Source organism: Callithrix jacchus, chromosome 22 (assembly GCF_049354715.1).
Source record: "Callithrix jacchus isolate 240 chromosome 22, calJac240_pri, whole genome shotgun sequence".
Taxonomy (NCBI): Eukaryota; Metazoa; Chordata; class Mammalia; order Primates; family Cebidae; genus Callithrix; species Callithrix jacchus.
Genome location: NC_133523.1, coordinates 50,054,281 through 50,067,469, shown reverse-complemented (window position 1 = coordinate 50,067,469; position 13,189 = coordinate 50,054,281). Strand labels below are relative to the sequence as shown.

At 48.4% G+C, this 13,189-nt stretch overlaps 1 protein-coding gene across 3 annotated transcripts; it reads right to left on the bottom strand.

The window, feature by feature from the left end:
* Window positions 1-3,009: 3,009 nt before the first annotated feature.
* On the bottom strand, window positions 3,010-12,063 carry ZNF304 (zinc finger protein 304). 3 transcript variants are annotated; one of them, XM_035286785.3, is made up of 4 exons: window positions 11,677-12,063; window positions 10,339-10,419; window positions 9,230-9,356; window positions 3,010-6,837 (listed from the first exon to the last, which is right to left on the bottom strand). In XM_035286785.3, exons 3-4 carry the CDS (start codon window positions 9,261-9,263, stop codon window positions 5,021-5,023), a joined length of 1,851 nt encoding a protein of 616 aa, XP_035142676.3. In that variant the 5' UTR covers window positions 9,264-9,356; window positions 10,339-10,419; window positions 11,677-12,063; the 3' UTR covers window positions 3,010-5,020. The 3 variants fall into 3 exon arrangements, with proteins under 3 accessions (XP_035142676.3, XP_035142677.3, XP_035142675.3); XM_035286786.3 differs by lacking the exon at window positions 10,339-10,419 and having other exon boundaries at window positions 11,246-12,063; XM_035286784.3 differs by lacking the exon at window positions 10,339-10,419.
* Window positions 12,064-13,189: the final 1,126 nt, after the last annotated feature.

Here is a 13,189-nt window from a genome sequence, read left to right as displayed (position 1 = left end):
TTTTTTTCTTGTATTTTCAGTAGAGGCGGAGTTTCACCCTGTTGGTCAGGCTAGTCTGGAACTCCTGACCTCAGGTGATTCACCTGCTTCGGGATTACAGGCGAGAGTCACTGCACCTGGCCCAAAGATGTTCATGACGTGTTCCTGAGGTGGTTTGGCCCTTTTTCTGGCAGGATGTGATAGTGACATCCCTTGGACCTTTTGCCAGCTTGACGTGATAAGAGTCAGGCAGTTGGGCAGAATGTTTCTCAAGGCCCTTACTCCCGTGGAATGCTTCACTCTGACCAAGATCTGTTAAATGGCAGGGGGCTTACAGAATGGTGTAGTTTGGACTAACAATGATTACGTTGTTATCGGAAATAGATGCTCGGTGCCACAAGAAAAATCAGCACTGAGACAAAGGATCTTTCAGCAATGCAATTTTTACTTCCTGGACTGCAGGAAGGGTACTCTCACTCGCCATCTTGCCCCAAGAGTACAATGAACAAAGGAAAACTCACAAATTTATTCCTTATGCATTTGGGGTCGTCCTTACTGCTGTGTCTGATCTCCGTTAGCTGGAGCCAGACCTCACAGTCTAAACCAAAACCAGATTGGCTAACAACTGAAAACTCTTCTAAACAGGTAAAAGCAGTGGAGAACTGGGACATGCCTGTGAGCAAGTTCACCGCAGGTATCTTGGCTAAAGTACAAGGACATAGAATTACTACATGCCTATAAGCATGGCGTGTCTAACAAATACATAGGATAGGGCTTAACAAAGTTATTAGCACACTTATTCTCTAACAAGAAAACTTAGAGGAACTTTTCTACTTCCCACAGTTGTTATTCAAAAAAAGTGGCAGAAATAATTCTCCAGAAACCTATCTGTGGCATGTGAAGGGGGAAAAAGGTAAGATTAAAGTTGGAGCGAGACAGCAAAGTCTGAGAAGTCCAAGAATGAAGTTGAGACTGGCTGTGCTGGAATCTTGGACACATTATGCTCTGTCTCCTAAATGAAGTTCTTTCTTTGTACTTGAAAACACTGCTTATTAACTGTTGGGAGTGATAAGTAGAGATGATAAATGGAAAGACCCGTCAACAAATACAAATGAAGGCCAGGTATGGTGGCTCACACCTGTAATCCCAGCACTTTGGGAGGCTGAGGCAGGCGGATTACGAGGTCAGGAGTTCAAGACCAGTCTGGCCAACATAGTGAAATCCCATCTCTAGTAAAAATACAAAAAATTAGACGGTTATGGTGGCAGGCACCTGTAATCCCAGCTACTCAGGAGGCTGAGGCAGGAGAATCGCTTGAACCCGGGAGGCAGAAGTTGCAGTGAGCAGAGATTGTGCCACTGCACTCTAGGTGACAGTGTAAGACTCTCTCTCTTTTTTTTTTTTTTTTGAGACGGAGTTTCGCTCTTGTTACCCAGGTTGGAGTGCAATGGTGCGATCTCAGCTCACCGCAACCTCTGCCTCCTGGGTTCAGGCAATTCTCCTGCCTCAGCCTCCCCAGTAGCTGGGATTACAGGCACACGCCACCATGCCCAGCTAATTTTTTGTATGTTTAGAGAGACGGGGTTTCACCATGTTGACCAGGATGGCCTCGATCTCTTGACCTCGTGATCCACCCGCCTCGGCCTCCCAAAGTGCTGGGATTACAGGCTTGAGCCACTGTGCCCGGCAACAACTTTATCTCACAATAAATAAGGATAGGGAAGTTGTGTGATGTTGTGTATTTACTGCTCTAGAAAATGTTCAATGAGCACATATGCACTGGGGTTCAAGTCAATGGTAGGCAGATGAAACGCACTGGAAATCCGGCTGCCAGCTGCTGTGTGTATGCAGGACTGTTATGCTTTCTTACATGCGTTGTCTTTTTGGTATTCATAAATCACAGATTCAAACTAACAGCCAAAGTTGTTAACTTCTCTCTCTGCAAACCACCTATTCAGACGTGTGAAACTCACACACACACACAAAAACCCAGCCAGGCTGGGTGCTATAATCCCAGCACTTCGGAAGGCCAAGGTGGGTGAATCACCTGAGGTCAGGAGTTCAAGACCTGCTTGGCCAATATGGAGAAACCCTGTCTTTGCTAAAAATACAGAAATTAGCTAGGCATGGTGGCGGGTGCCTGTAGTCCCAGCTACTCAGGAGGCTGAAGTGGAAGAATCACTTGAACACAAGAGGTGGAGGTTGCAGTGAGTCACGATCACGCCACTGTACTCCAGCCTGGGCGACAGAGCAAGACTCTGTCTCACCAAAAACAAAAACAAAACGAAATACTGCCTTTAAAAAATAAAAGATACTCATTGCGTGTTATTAGGGAATTGCAGATTAGCGCGACAGTGGTATATCACTACACCTACTTGAATGGCGTTTTAAAATCCTAAATACTGTGAATGCCAAATGCTGACTAGAACGAGATGCAAGAGAAATGTTCATTAATTGTTGGTTGGATGCAAAAATGGTATAGCCACGGCCTGGTGCAGTGGCTCATGCCTGTCATCCCAGCACTTCGGGAGGCTGAGGGTGATCACTTGAGGTCAGGAGTTCGAGACCAGCCTGGCCAACATGGCAAAACCCCGTCTCTACTAACTTGCAAAAATTAGCTGGGTGTGGTGGCACGTACCTGTAATCCCAACTATTCAGGAGGCTGAGGTGGGAGAGTTGCTTGAGCCTGGGAGGCGGAGGTTGCAGTGAGCCGAGATCATGCCACTGCACTCCAGCCTAGGTGATAAAGCAAGACTCTGTCTCAGAAAAAAAAAAAAGCTAGAGCAACTTTGGAAGATGGCTTGGCAGTTTCTTACGAGACTAAACATACTGCATGACAGAGAAAATTGCACGCCGTGGCATGTATCCAAATGAGCTGAAAACATATGTCCACAGAAGAACTATACAAATGTGTAATAGATTCATTCATAAGTGCCAAGACTTGAAAGCAACTACGACGTCCTTCATTAGGTAAATGGATAAGGAGAAACCGAGGTGTATTTATAGAATGGAAGACCATTCAGCCAGAACTTGCGCACAAAGCTTCAAAGGTTTATTTGTAACAGCCAGAAACTGAAAACAGCCTAAACATCTAACAATTAAGTTGGCAAAAAAGAAAACTTGGGTATACAATGAAATACTACTCAGCAATACAAATGAGCAAACAATTGATTCATGCAACGAGATAATGGATTAACCTTAAAATAGTTGTTTACTGAAAAGGCAACAGCTCCCCACAAAAGTACACACCGTACAGCTTCACTTATAAAATTATAGAAAATGCTTGCTGTTGCTTGTGAATTGTGGAAAACAAGACGAGGGAAGATTGAGAAGGATTATAAAGGGACAATCTGTTGTGAGGTCGGGTAGCTAGACTGTGGTGGTTTCACAGGTGTATCCATGCTGAAACACGCACATTTTATACTTTAGTTCCAGTTTATTGCATGTTAATACCTCCGTAAAGGTGTTAAATAAATGTTCCTCATTAAAAACTATATATACTGTTCCACTTGGAAAATCAACCATATTCCTCTCCCTACAATTGAGGAGAGTGAGCCCTGCCTCAATGTTGGTGAAAATGGATGGGCAATGAAGTCCATGTCCATCTCAGTCACTAGGAATGCTGGTGGGTCAGAGAAGACCCGTTCCTGGATCGCTCCTCTGTCAGTGCTGGGGTTCCTGTCTGTGCAGTGATGGCTACAAGGTCAACTGCCCAGGGAGACACAGAAATCCACAAACATTTACATGATTTAGTCTGACAGTGGCCTTGGCCACAGGAGATACAGGTGCCTGAAGGTCCTGAGAATTTCTGTGCAGCCCCATCCCACACCATCATAACTGCACTGGTATCTGCGGACGCCTCTCTAGAATGTTCAAATCTTTTGCTTGCCACAGTCATCCCCACTCCATTGTCTCAGTGTTTCTGTGCCAATCATGATTTTCACATTGCCCGACAGAGGTCTCACGGTCAGTGTCACTCGCCTATGGGATTCTGGGTATCAGGGACTCGATCCTGTATAGGTACTGAAGACAGCAATCCCTCAACAGTGCTCGGGAGTACGTGCCAGTCAAGGGACCCAACTTATGTTGCTTCCAGAAGCACAGGAGATTTTCACACCAACTATGCCCTCCTCACTGGGCTCACAGGAAGTCCCGGCAGCCAGGCCACAAAGTTAGGCACAAAAAACTTTTTACTCTTTCCTAGCAGACCTAGGGCAATGGTACGAATTAGGTCAAGCTAGACTGAGAACTGTGTTCTGCCATCCTATGGTCGGTCTCCTCTGAGGCACACAGAGGTGGTGTCCATAAAAGGTGTTACTCCCTTCATGACAGAACCCAATTCTTTTCTCAGTCCAGTCTACACAGTAACAGAACCCCCAAGAGTAAAGGCTGCCACCATTGGCCTTTATCACTGTATGAAGCAGAGCAGCATGGGGCAAGCAGTTCCAAAGCTGGGAGATCTGGCAGCACAGGTAAGACACAGCGATCACATTCACAGTCAGCAGTGTCCGCGACGATGGGAGTTCCTGTCATGAAATCCCAGCAGACCCTAGTTCGGGTCCTTCTGGTCAGAGCTAGATCACTTTGCTCGGAACCTAATCATGGAGGAAAAGCTGAGGACTCTCAATGGTGGGGGGGGGAGTTGGGGGTGGTCCTTTGAAAATACTCATGATTCCCTGCAGGGAAGAGGAAAGAAAGCACAGGAGTCTGCCTTCCCTGAGCAAAATGGAGTGACGGACACACACAGCTGGTAGGAATAGGATGGCTTCCGCCACAGGCACTGGCAGTGAAATAAATTCCATCAGGAGCCCCAGATAGTTACAAAGTGCAACACACCTCACGAAAGCTTCCCATACACGCGGGGCTTACCAGGAATCTTTCCAGGGTGGAATGAATATAGACGGCTTATCTGCTGCTAGCTGATGGCTCTCTCACAAAGGGTACTCAGAGAGCATCACTCTGGTGTGAGTCCTACGAGGATGAACAAGATGACACATTTTCTGGATTCGTAAGGCCTTTCTCTTGTGTGAATTTTCTGGTGTTAAACAAGTTTAAGAGATGCAGGTAAAGGGTCACCAAAACTGTTGCACCCATGAGGTCTTTCCCCAGTGTGTGCTTTCTGGTGACGAACGAGATGGGAGCTTCGGCTGTAGGCTTTCCCACACTCACTGCATACATAAGGCTTTTCCCCAGTGTGAACCCTCTGGTGCAGGATGAGGCCAGAGTTGCGGCTGAAGAATTTCCCACATTCACTGCACTCGTAAGGTCTTGCTCCAGTGTGTACTTTCTTGTGCTGCACAAGGTGGGAGCTACTAATGTAAGCCTTCCCACACTCACTGCACACGTAAGGCCTTGTTCCTGTGTGAACTCTCTGGTGCAGAATGAGGCTGGAGTTGTGGCTAAAGCATTTTCCACATTCGCTGCACTCATAAGGCTTGGCTCCAGTGTGAATTCTCTGGTGTACAATAAGGTTGGAGCTGTGGCTGAAGAATTTGCCACATTCACCACACTCATAAGGCCTTTCTCCAGTGTGGATTTTTTGGTGCTGCACAAGTGTGTCTTTACGGCTGAAGGCCTTCCCACATTCACTGCACTCATAAGGCCTTGCTCCAGTGTGGATTATCTGGTGCTGAACGAGTGTGTCTTTGCAGCCAAAGGCCTTCCCACATTTGCTGCACACGTAGGACCTTGCTCCCGTGTGGACCCTCCGATGTTTAATGAGGCTAGAGTTATGGCTAAAGAATTTTCCACATTCTATGCATTCATAAGGCCTTGCCCCAGTGTGAATTCTCCAGTGTTCAATAAGGTGGGAGCTCTGGCTAAAGAACTTTCCACATTCACTGCACTCATAAGGCCTTTCTCCAGTATGAAATCTCTGGTGCTGAACAAGTGTGTCTTTACGGCTGAAGGCTTTCCCACATTCGTTGCACTTATAAGGCCTTTCTCCTGTGTGAATTCTCTGGTGTTGAACAAGGTGGGAGCTTCTGCTGTAGGCTTTTCCACATTCACTGCAGTCATAAGATCTTTCTCCAGTGTGAACTCTCTGGTGCTGAACGAGTGTGTCCTTGCGGCTGAAGGCCTTCCCGCATTCGCTGCACGTATAATGTCTTTTTCCAGTGTGAAATTTCTGGTGCATTTTTAGGTGGTGCAAGTGAATGAAGGCTTTTCCACACTCCTTACACACATGAGTTTCTCCACTGTGGCTTTTTCTGGGATTAATAAGAGCTGATTTCTCCTTGAACCCATTTCCACGTGGGAGGCATGTAAAGGGTCTCACCTCAGCATGTGCTATCTGGCTGTCAAGAAGAGTAAAGGTGTTCAGAAAGGCGTTCCCTTCATCACCACAAACGAAAAGCATCTGTCCATCATAGTCTCCTTGGTGTTGCCCAAGACTGGAGCTGTGTGGGAAAGACTCCATGCACTCAGTCCTTTCGCATGGACTCACCCTACTGTAAGTGGTCTGGTGCTGGAAGAGGCCAGAGCTGTCTGGTAAGTCCATCTCCTCCTCCCTGCAGGTAAAGGATCTCCCTAACATGCAGATTGTACAGCTCTTCATAAAGGAGGCCCCTCCCTCATCCCCTCGGAAACAATTCTCTCCATTACGTTGCTTCTGGTGCTGGTAAAATTGTGCACTGAATGAGAATCTTCTCCTACACGGCCCATGTGTATACAGTTTCTGTGCAAGGTGTGATCCCTGGTGTTCAGTCAGGTGCAAAATGTCTTTCAAGAGTGGGTCACACAACTCACATGGGTGTGCTTGGAAGAGACCTGACTCAGCAGTCCTGACCTGTGACACTCCTTCTAAAGAAATGCTCTGCTCTGAAGGTGCCTCCTCATTTTCTGTTTCACACCAAAAACCTGAAAGCAAAAACATGCTGGTGAAGTGCACATTGACTTTGGTGGGAGGCAGCAGCCCCATCACAAATGTGTGTCATCACCAGTGCGAGTCCACTGGCTTGTTGGCAGGACAAGAGAGCTGCAAACAGTGTAAAGAAGAGCTAGCTGTCAGCAGAGGGCCTCTACAGGCCACAGAATGGAGGAACCCTAACTATGGGGTAAAAACCTAAAGACAATGGCGTATAGGATAGGAAGTAGAGGTGAAGCCTCTACCTGATATCTCTGGAAGAGGATTTCAGCAGGGCCTTGACTGCTAGTGTCAGGTGAGCTCTGTGCTAATAGGTGTGTCCTGCCCAGGAAAATCTGACTCCAAATAAGTAGCTAGTTCTCAAGGACTATTTAATGTGCACAATTCATGACATAGTAATGTGAGCTAATGTTGAAGAGAACAAGTGAAATATGGAGACAGAAAAGTGGGAAAACACCCAAAGGATGGAAGACAGGTGATAAATGACAAAGGGAAAAAGTGCCAGGAATGAGGGAAGAAAAGTAGATGTGCAGAATCACTATGGGCCTTGGCAGCAAAACACTGACAAACGCAAGACAAGCTGAAGGTTCGATTTGAACCCGGCCGTAACAGACGCCCTCTCCCAGCTCCCATTCAGCAAGCACAGGCCCTCCCCAGGTCTCCCTTATTGTGGCTGGACTGATGTCTGCCCAAGGCCTTCTGCCCCCTCTCCAGATGGGCAACTACCTGAAACTGTGAAACTGGAAAATGAAACCTGTAAAGCAAACTAGGCTGGTGAGTGGTGCAGGCCACAGAGAAAGTAGAATGTTTAGAAAAAATGCTGTTTAAGGAAGATGTCCCAGGATAGCCCTGTAATCAAGAGAAATTATTGTGTCAGCTCCTGGACTTCCTGGCATAGTCAGGCCACAGGAAATGTCCACAAGAGGATGGGGGCAGAACCTGGGACAAAGAGATGCAAAGATAATGACACCGACTCAGGCAGTAAGCACCTGAGCTGTGTAGAATCTGCTTAGCAGACTGAAACACCCCTGAATCCTAACCTTTTCCTGCAGAGCTCTAGGGTAACAGATGTTCAGATTACCCGGTGAAGGCAGAGACACTGAACACAGCCAATCTTGGCACCCACAGCACCTACCCCGGGAAACAAAGAAGGGAAGGAGAAGAGTCACTGATAAGATGGACAGAAAGAGGGGCCCATGGGGAACAGGGGAAGACTCAAACCCCACCACCAAGGACACCACAGTGGGTGTAAAGGCCTGTGGAACACAGCCTCTGAGATGGTCCCAGTGACCCCTACTTCCTAGTACTCTTGCCCCTGTGTAAGCCTCATCTTTTGATGGTAAGCTGGATGGACTGACTCATTTCCAAGGAATAGAATATGTCGAAAATAATGCAATCACACTTCCAATATTAGGTTACAATTCTGGGCTTCCATCTTTAACATTCTTTTGCTCAAAGAGAAGTTAGCTTCCATGTTATGAGGTACAGTACAGAAAGGTCAATTGAGGGTGGACTTTGGCCAATAGCCAGCAAGGAACAATGCTCACAGCCCAGCAAGCCACAAGAAACTAAATCTTGCAAACAGCAATGTGAGTGAGCTTGTAAGTGGATTCTTCTTAGATAAGACCATGATACTGGCTGAGAGCTTGATTAAAACTTCATGAGAGACTGGGTGCGGTGGCTCACGCCTGTAATCCCAGCACTTTGGGAGGCCGAGGCGGGTGGATCACAAGGTCAAGAGATCGAGACCATCCTGGTCAACAAGGTGAAACCTCATCTCTACTAAACATACAAAAAATTAGCTGGGCATGGTAGTGCATGCCTGTAATCCCAGCTACTTAGGAGGCTGAGGCAGGAGAATTGCCTGAACCCGGGAGGCAGAGTTTGCGATGAGCCGAGATGGCGCCATTGCACTCCAGCCTGGGTAACAAGAGCGAAACTCCGTCTCAAAAAAAAAAACAAAAAAAACTTCAAGCCTATAGTCCCAGCACTTTAGGAGGCCAAGGAGGAAGGACTGCTTGAGGTCAGGAGCTCTATTCCAGCCTGGGCAACACAGCAAGACCTCATCTCTACAAAAAGTAAAAATAGCTGGGCATGGTGGCATGCACCTGTAGTCCCAGCTACTCGGGAGGCTGAGTGGGAGGATCACTTCAGCCCAGGAGTTTGAGGCTGCAAGGAACCATGATCACAACACTGCACTGTAACCTGGGTGACAGAGTGAGACTCTGCCTCAAAACATAAAAAAAAAAAAAAGGAAAACAAGGAACAACAAAATATGCTGTAACCAGATTCCCAATGCTCTGCAGCTGAGATAACTGATTTTCACTGTTGTACTGTTTGAAGTTACTAAGCTTTGCCGTGTAGCGTCAGATAAAACAGACTTACCCAGTGTGGCCACAAGGGCAAAGTTCTCCAGCATCACATCACGGTACAGGAATCTCTGCGCCTCCTCAAGGAGTTCCCACTCCTCTCGAGAGAAGTACACGAACACGTCCTCGAAGGTCACACAACTCTGCCACGATGAGTAGAGCTGAGTCAGCATCTCTCTCCGGAACCTCTTCCTCCCTGGTCCCGTACACTCACACACCCACCTTTAGTCCCTTGCCTTCGTAGCCTCCCGACTAAGAGGAGACACAGACCTTGGCACCAGTAGAGTCTGCTCTCTCCTCAAGTCCCTCTCACCACTCTGTCCAGCCCGGAGCAGAACCAGGCAAGTGTGCAGACAGATACTGTCTCAAGTCTGGGTCTGGCATGACCAAACACTCTTCTACTAACCAGGTCTCCTGGAGTTGTCCAGGCGACGCCTCTAAACACAACCAAACTTCAGCTCCATCTTCTCCCATGAGCTGCCAATATTAGAGTCTTAAGACCATGAGTTCAGAGTCCTCCCAGCACTCACAATTACTCTTTGGAACACACCTTCCTCACATCTGAGATCCCCACTGCCACTGGCCCATCCCCATATGCACCTCAATGACATCCCTCATCCCCCATGCCAGTCTGCACACAGTGTCCAGGAAGGGCCCGTGTCTTCACACCGTGCACCACTGCCACCCAGGTGCCTAAGCAACAGACCCAGTTTTCTCTCAGTCTCCAGTTTCAACCTTCTAACTCAATAACAGCATTACCACCAGGACTTGAAGATACCCCATCCCACTCCACACATTGGCCACCATTTCTTTCCACTTCTTCACCAGGACCCTTCCCCAGAACTAAAAACCTGTGTGCCTTCTTGAGGCCTCAACTAAGACGTCCACTGAGACTTCTTAACCTAAACATGGCCAAAGCGTACCTCCTGACATAACCACTAAAAATCACACGCGTTGCCAACTTCTCCATCTGAGTTGACGGCATTTCCATCATTTTACCAGCTACCGCAAAAATAAATAAAACAATCTTAGGGTCAACCATGACTCTCTTCTGTCATATGCCCTTCACACCAAAAAATCCAATCACCCTACTTAAAAAAAGGAAAATTCACCAACTTCTCTCACCTCCACAGCCACACCTCTAGACCAGACACCATCAACACCACTGCAGTAGCTCCTCCCTCACGCTCACAGTCTGTTCTCAACCTGAAAGCCAGAGACAGCTTGTTAAAATCCGAGTCAGATAATCTCTTCCTCTGCTCCAAATCTCCCATGAGTTTCACCAAACTTAGGACGGGGGTCCAGCTCCTCGGCCAGCCATTCCTGCCTAACTCCTTCCTCTGATATCTGTTTCCAAAGAGGTAATTAAGACCTGAGGTTCCCTGAGCACTCCCAACTCAATCTTACGTACAAGCGTTTGCAGTAGCTGTTCCTGGGTCTAATATACTCTTCCAGTACTCGTGCCATTGCTTGCCAGGTGGGGACTTCTCTACATAACTCGATACAACTCATGGTCGGGATTCAGGACACTAAGCTAGAAATGACCCCCCCATTCACCGCCCCCGGTGTCAAGTGAAGACGGACATGTGAAGAATCCCAGGCTATCACTATGTCTCATCAGAGAATCTGGTCATCCTTACAAAATACATATAGGAAACCCATGTATGCTCTAATCTCTGCTGCAACCACTCTAGCCCACCCACTATCAACGCTCACCTGGACTATTTCAGTAGATTCTACCTTGATCTCCCCGTCTACCTCTATGCTCCCCAGTCTACCCACTCTGCAGCCAGAGGGAGCCTTTTAAGAACTGCATCAGAGGACCTCCCTTCTCTGTATCAAACCTTGCATGAGTCCCAACACCGTTAGAAGAGAGGACCAGCTCCTCAGGCTGCCATTCCAGGCCTACCTCTGACCCCCTGTTCTCTGTTCTCACCAGGCACGGACGGTTCCCAGAACCTTCTAAGCTCACTCTCATCTCCATGCATGCATTTGTACGAACTGCCCCTGCGCCTTCGAATCCGTCCCACACCTTATGCCATTGATAAGGAAAGCAGAGGCCGGGGGCGGTGGCTCAAGCCTGTAATCCCAGCACTCTGGGAGGCCGAGGCGGGTGGATCATGAGGTCAAGAGATCGAGACCATCCTGGTCAACATGGTGAAACCCCGTCTCTACTAAAAATACAAAAAATTAGCTGGGCATGGTGGCGCGTGCCTGTAATCCCAGCTACTCGGGAGGCTGAGGCAGGAGAATTGCCTGAACCCAGGAGGCGGAGGTTGCGGTGAGCCGAGATCGCGCCATTGCACTCCAGCCTGGGTAACAACAGCGAAACTCCGTCTCAAAAAAAAAAAAAAAAAAAAAAAAAAGATAAGGAAAGCGGAACCCCTCCGCATAACGCGACGGAGTGAGCGAACATCCCAGGACACACCAACCAGGCCGGTGTACGGGGATTCCCCCACTCACCTGAACCCGGTCCATCAGCACCGCCGCTGCCGTGAGAAGGGGGTGCACGGGCTGTGTCCCGTGGGCTCAGCCGAAACCCCACGCCTCCACCGCGCTCCACGCCTCAGTCTACCCGGTGTAAAAACGCTCAGGAGACTAAGGCGGCGGCCTCCGGGGGACACAAGGACAAGAGGGCGTGTGTGGAGGCCTCGGTAAGAGCCCGGCCCCGGCAGACACCTCCGCGAGGGGCCGCCCGTCCCACGACAGGGGTCATGGATCGTAACGAAAGCGCGGAGGACGGTCCTTGTAGCCTCCACTCTCTTTTCCTGCTTGGTTCGGCGAGAGCCCAGTAGAAAGTCCACCCGATCTAGGACTGGACTCAGCCTTCTCAACCGGAATGCACGGACCGGGCAAAGGAAAAAGACGTCACGACGGCGACGCCAGAAGCCCCGCCCCTGCCGCCCGGAGCAGCAGGAAACGCCCAGTTTCTGGGCTGTCATTGGCTGCTCGCCGGCTGGAAATGCGTAGCGCCGGGAGTGGAAGAAACACTGGGGAAAACTGTGCCTCGTAGGCTACGGCTGTCTTTGAAGGGTATGCACCGGCCGGGCGCGGCGGCTCACGCCTGTAATCCCAGCACTTTGGGAGGCCGCGGCGGGTGGATCACGAGGTCAAGAGATCGAGACCATCCTGGGCAACAAGGTGAAACCCCGTCTCTACTAAAAATACAAAAAAATTAGCTGGACATGGTGACTCGTGCCTGTAATCCCAGCTACTCGGTAGGCTGAGGCAGGAGAATCGCCTGAACCCAGGAGGCGGAGGTTGCGGTGAGCCGAGATCGCGCCATTGCACTCCCGCTTGGGTAACAAGAGCCAAACCCCGTCTCAAAAAAAAAAAAAAAAAAAAGGGTATGCACCCTGATTTCCCTGGCCACTTGGGACAATGCCACGCCACTGAAGTCGCCAGCAGGTGACCCATTATTTAATCCTCCTGCTTCTGAAGCCCTGGGAGACCTGCTTCACCTCTGTCAGCTTTGGGGATTGAAATGTATTAATAAATTGAACAACGTCTGTATCTCGCTTGTGGGCCTTTTTGTAAAACATTAAATATTCTCCTAATTTTTTGTTAACATATAAGAAAAGAGATGTAAGGCTACTTTTCTGCTGCCTGCACAGGAAGCATGGTGCCGGTATCTGCTTCTGGTGAGGCCACAGGGAGCTTTTATTCATGGTGAAGGGCGAAGGAGGAGCTTTGCATGTAACATGACGAAAACATGAGCCTCTTCTAATTCATTGGTTCACAATTTGGTAGGTGGTTTTACAGCATTAGCTTCGCTATGAACTTACAAAAAACTGTAAACTCTTGGACCCAACTTCTACTTTCGGATAAAGAAACTCTGGAGATGGGGCTCTAGCTCAAGTTCAAGAACTGGAGGTCTTTCATAGTCATTAGCCAAAAAAAAAAAAAAAAAAAAAAAAAAAAAGGTAAGATGGAAAACACTACAACCAACTTCGTGGAAACATGGGAAGTGAGGTAA

Coding starts and splice junctions, on each gene's coding strand:
- ZNF304 (XM_035286784.3), bottom strand. Junction 6,838..9,229: donor TGCCCTTGTGGCCACACTGG/GTAAGTCTGTTT, acceptor TTTTGCTTTCAG/GTTTTTGGTGTGAAACAGAA.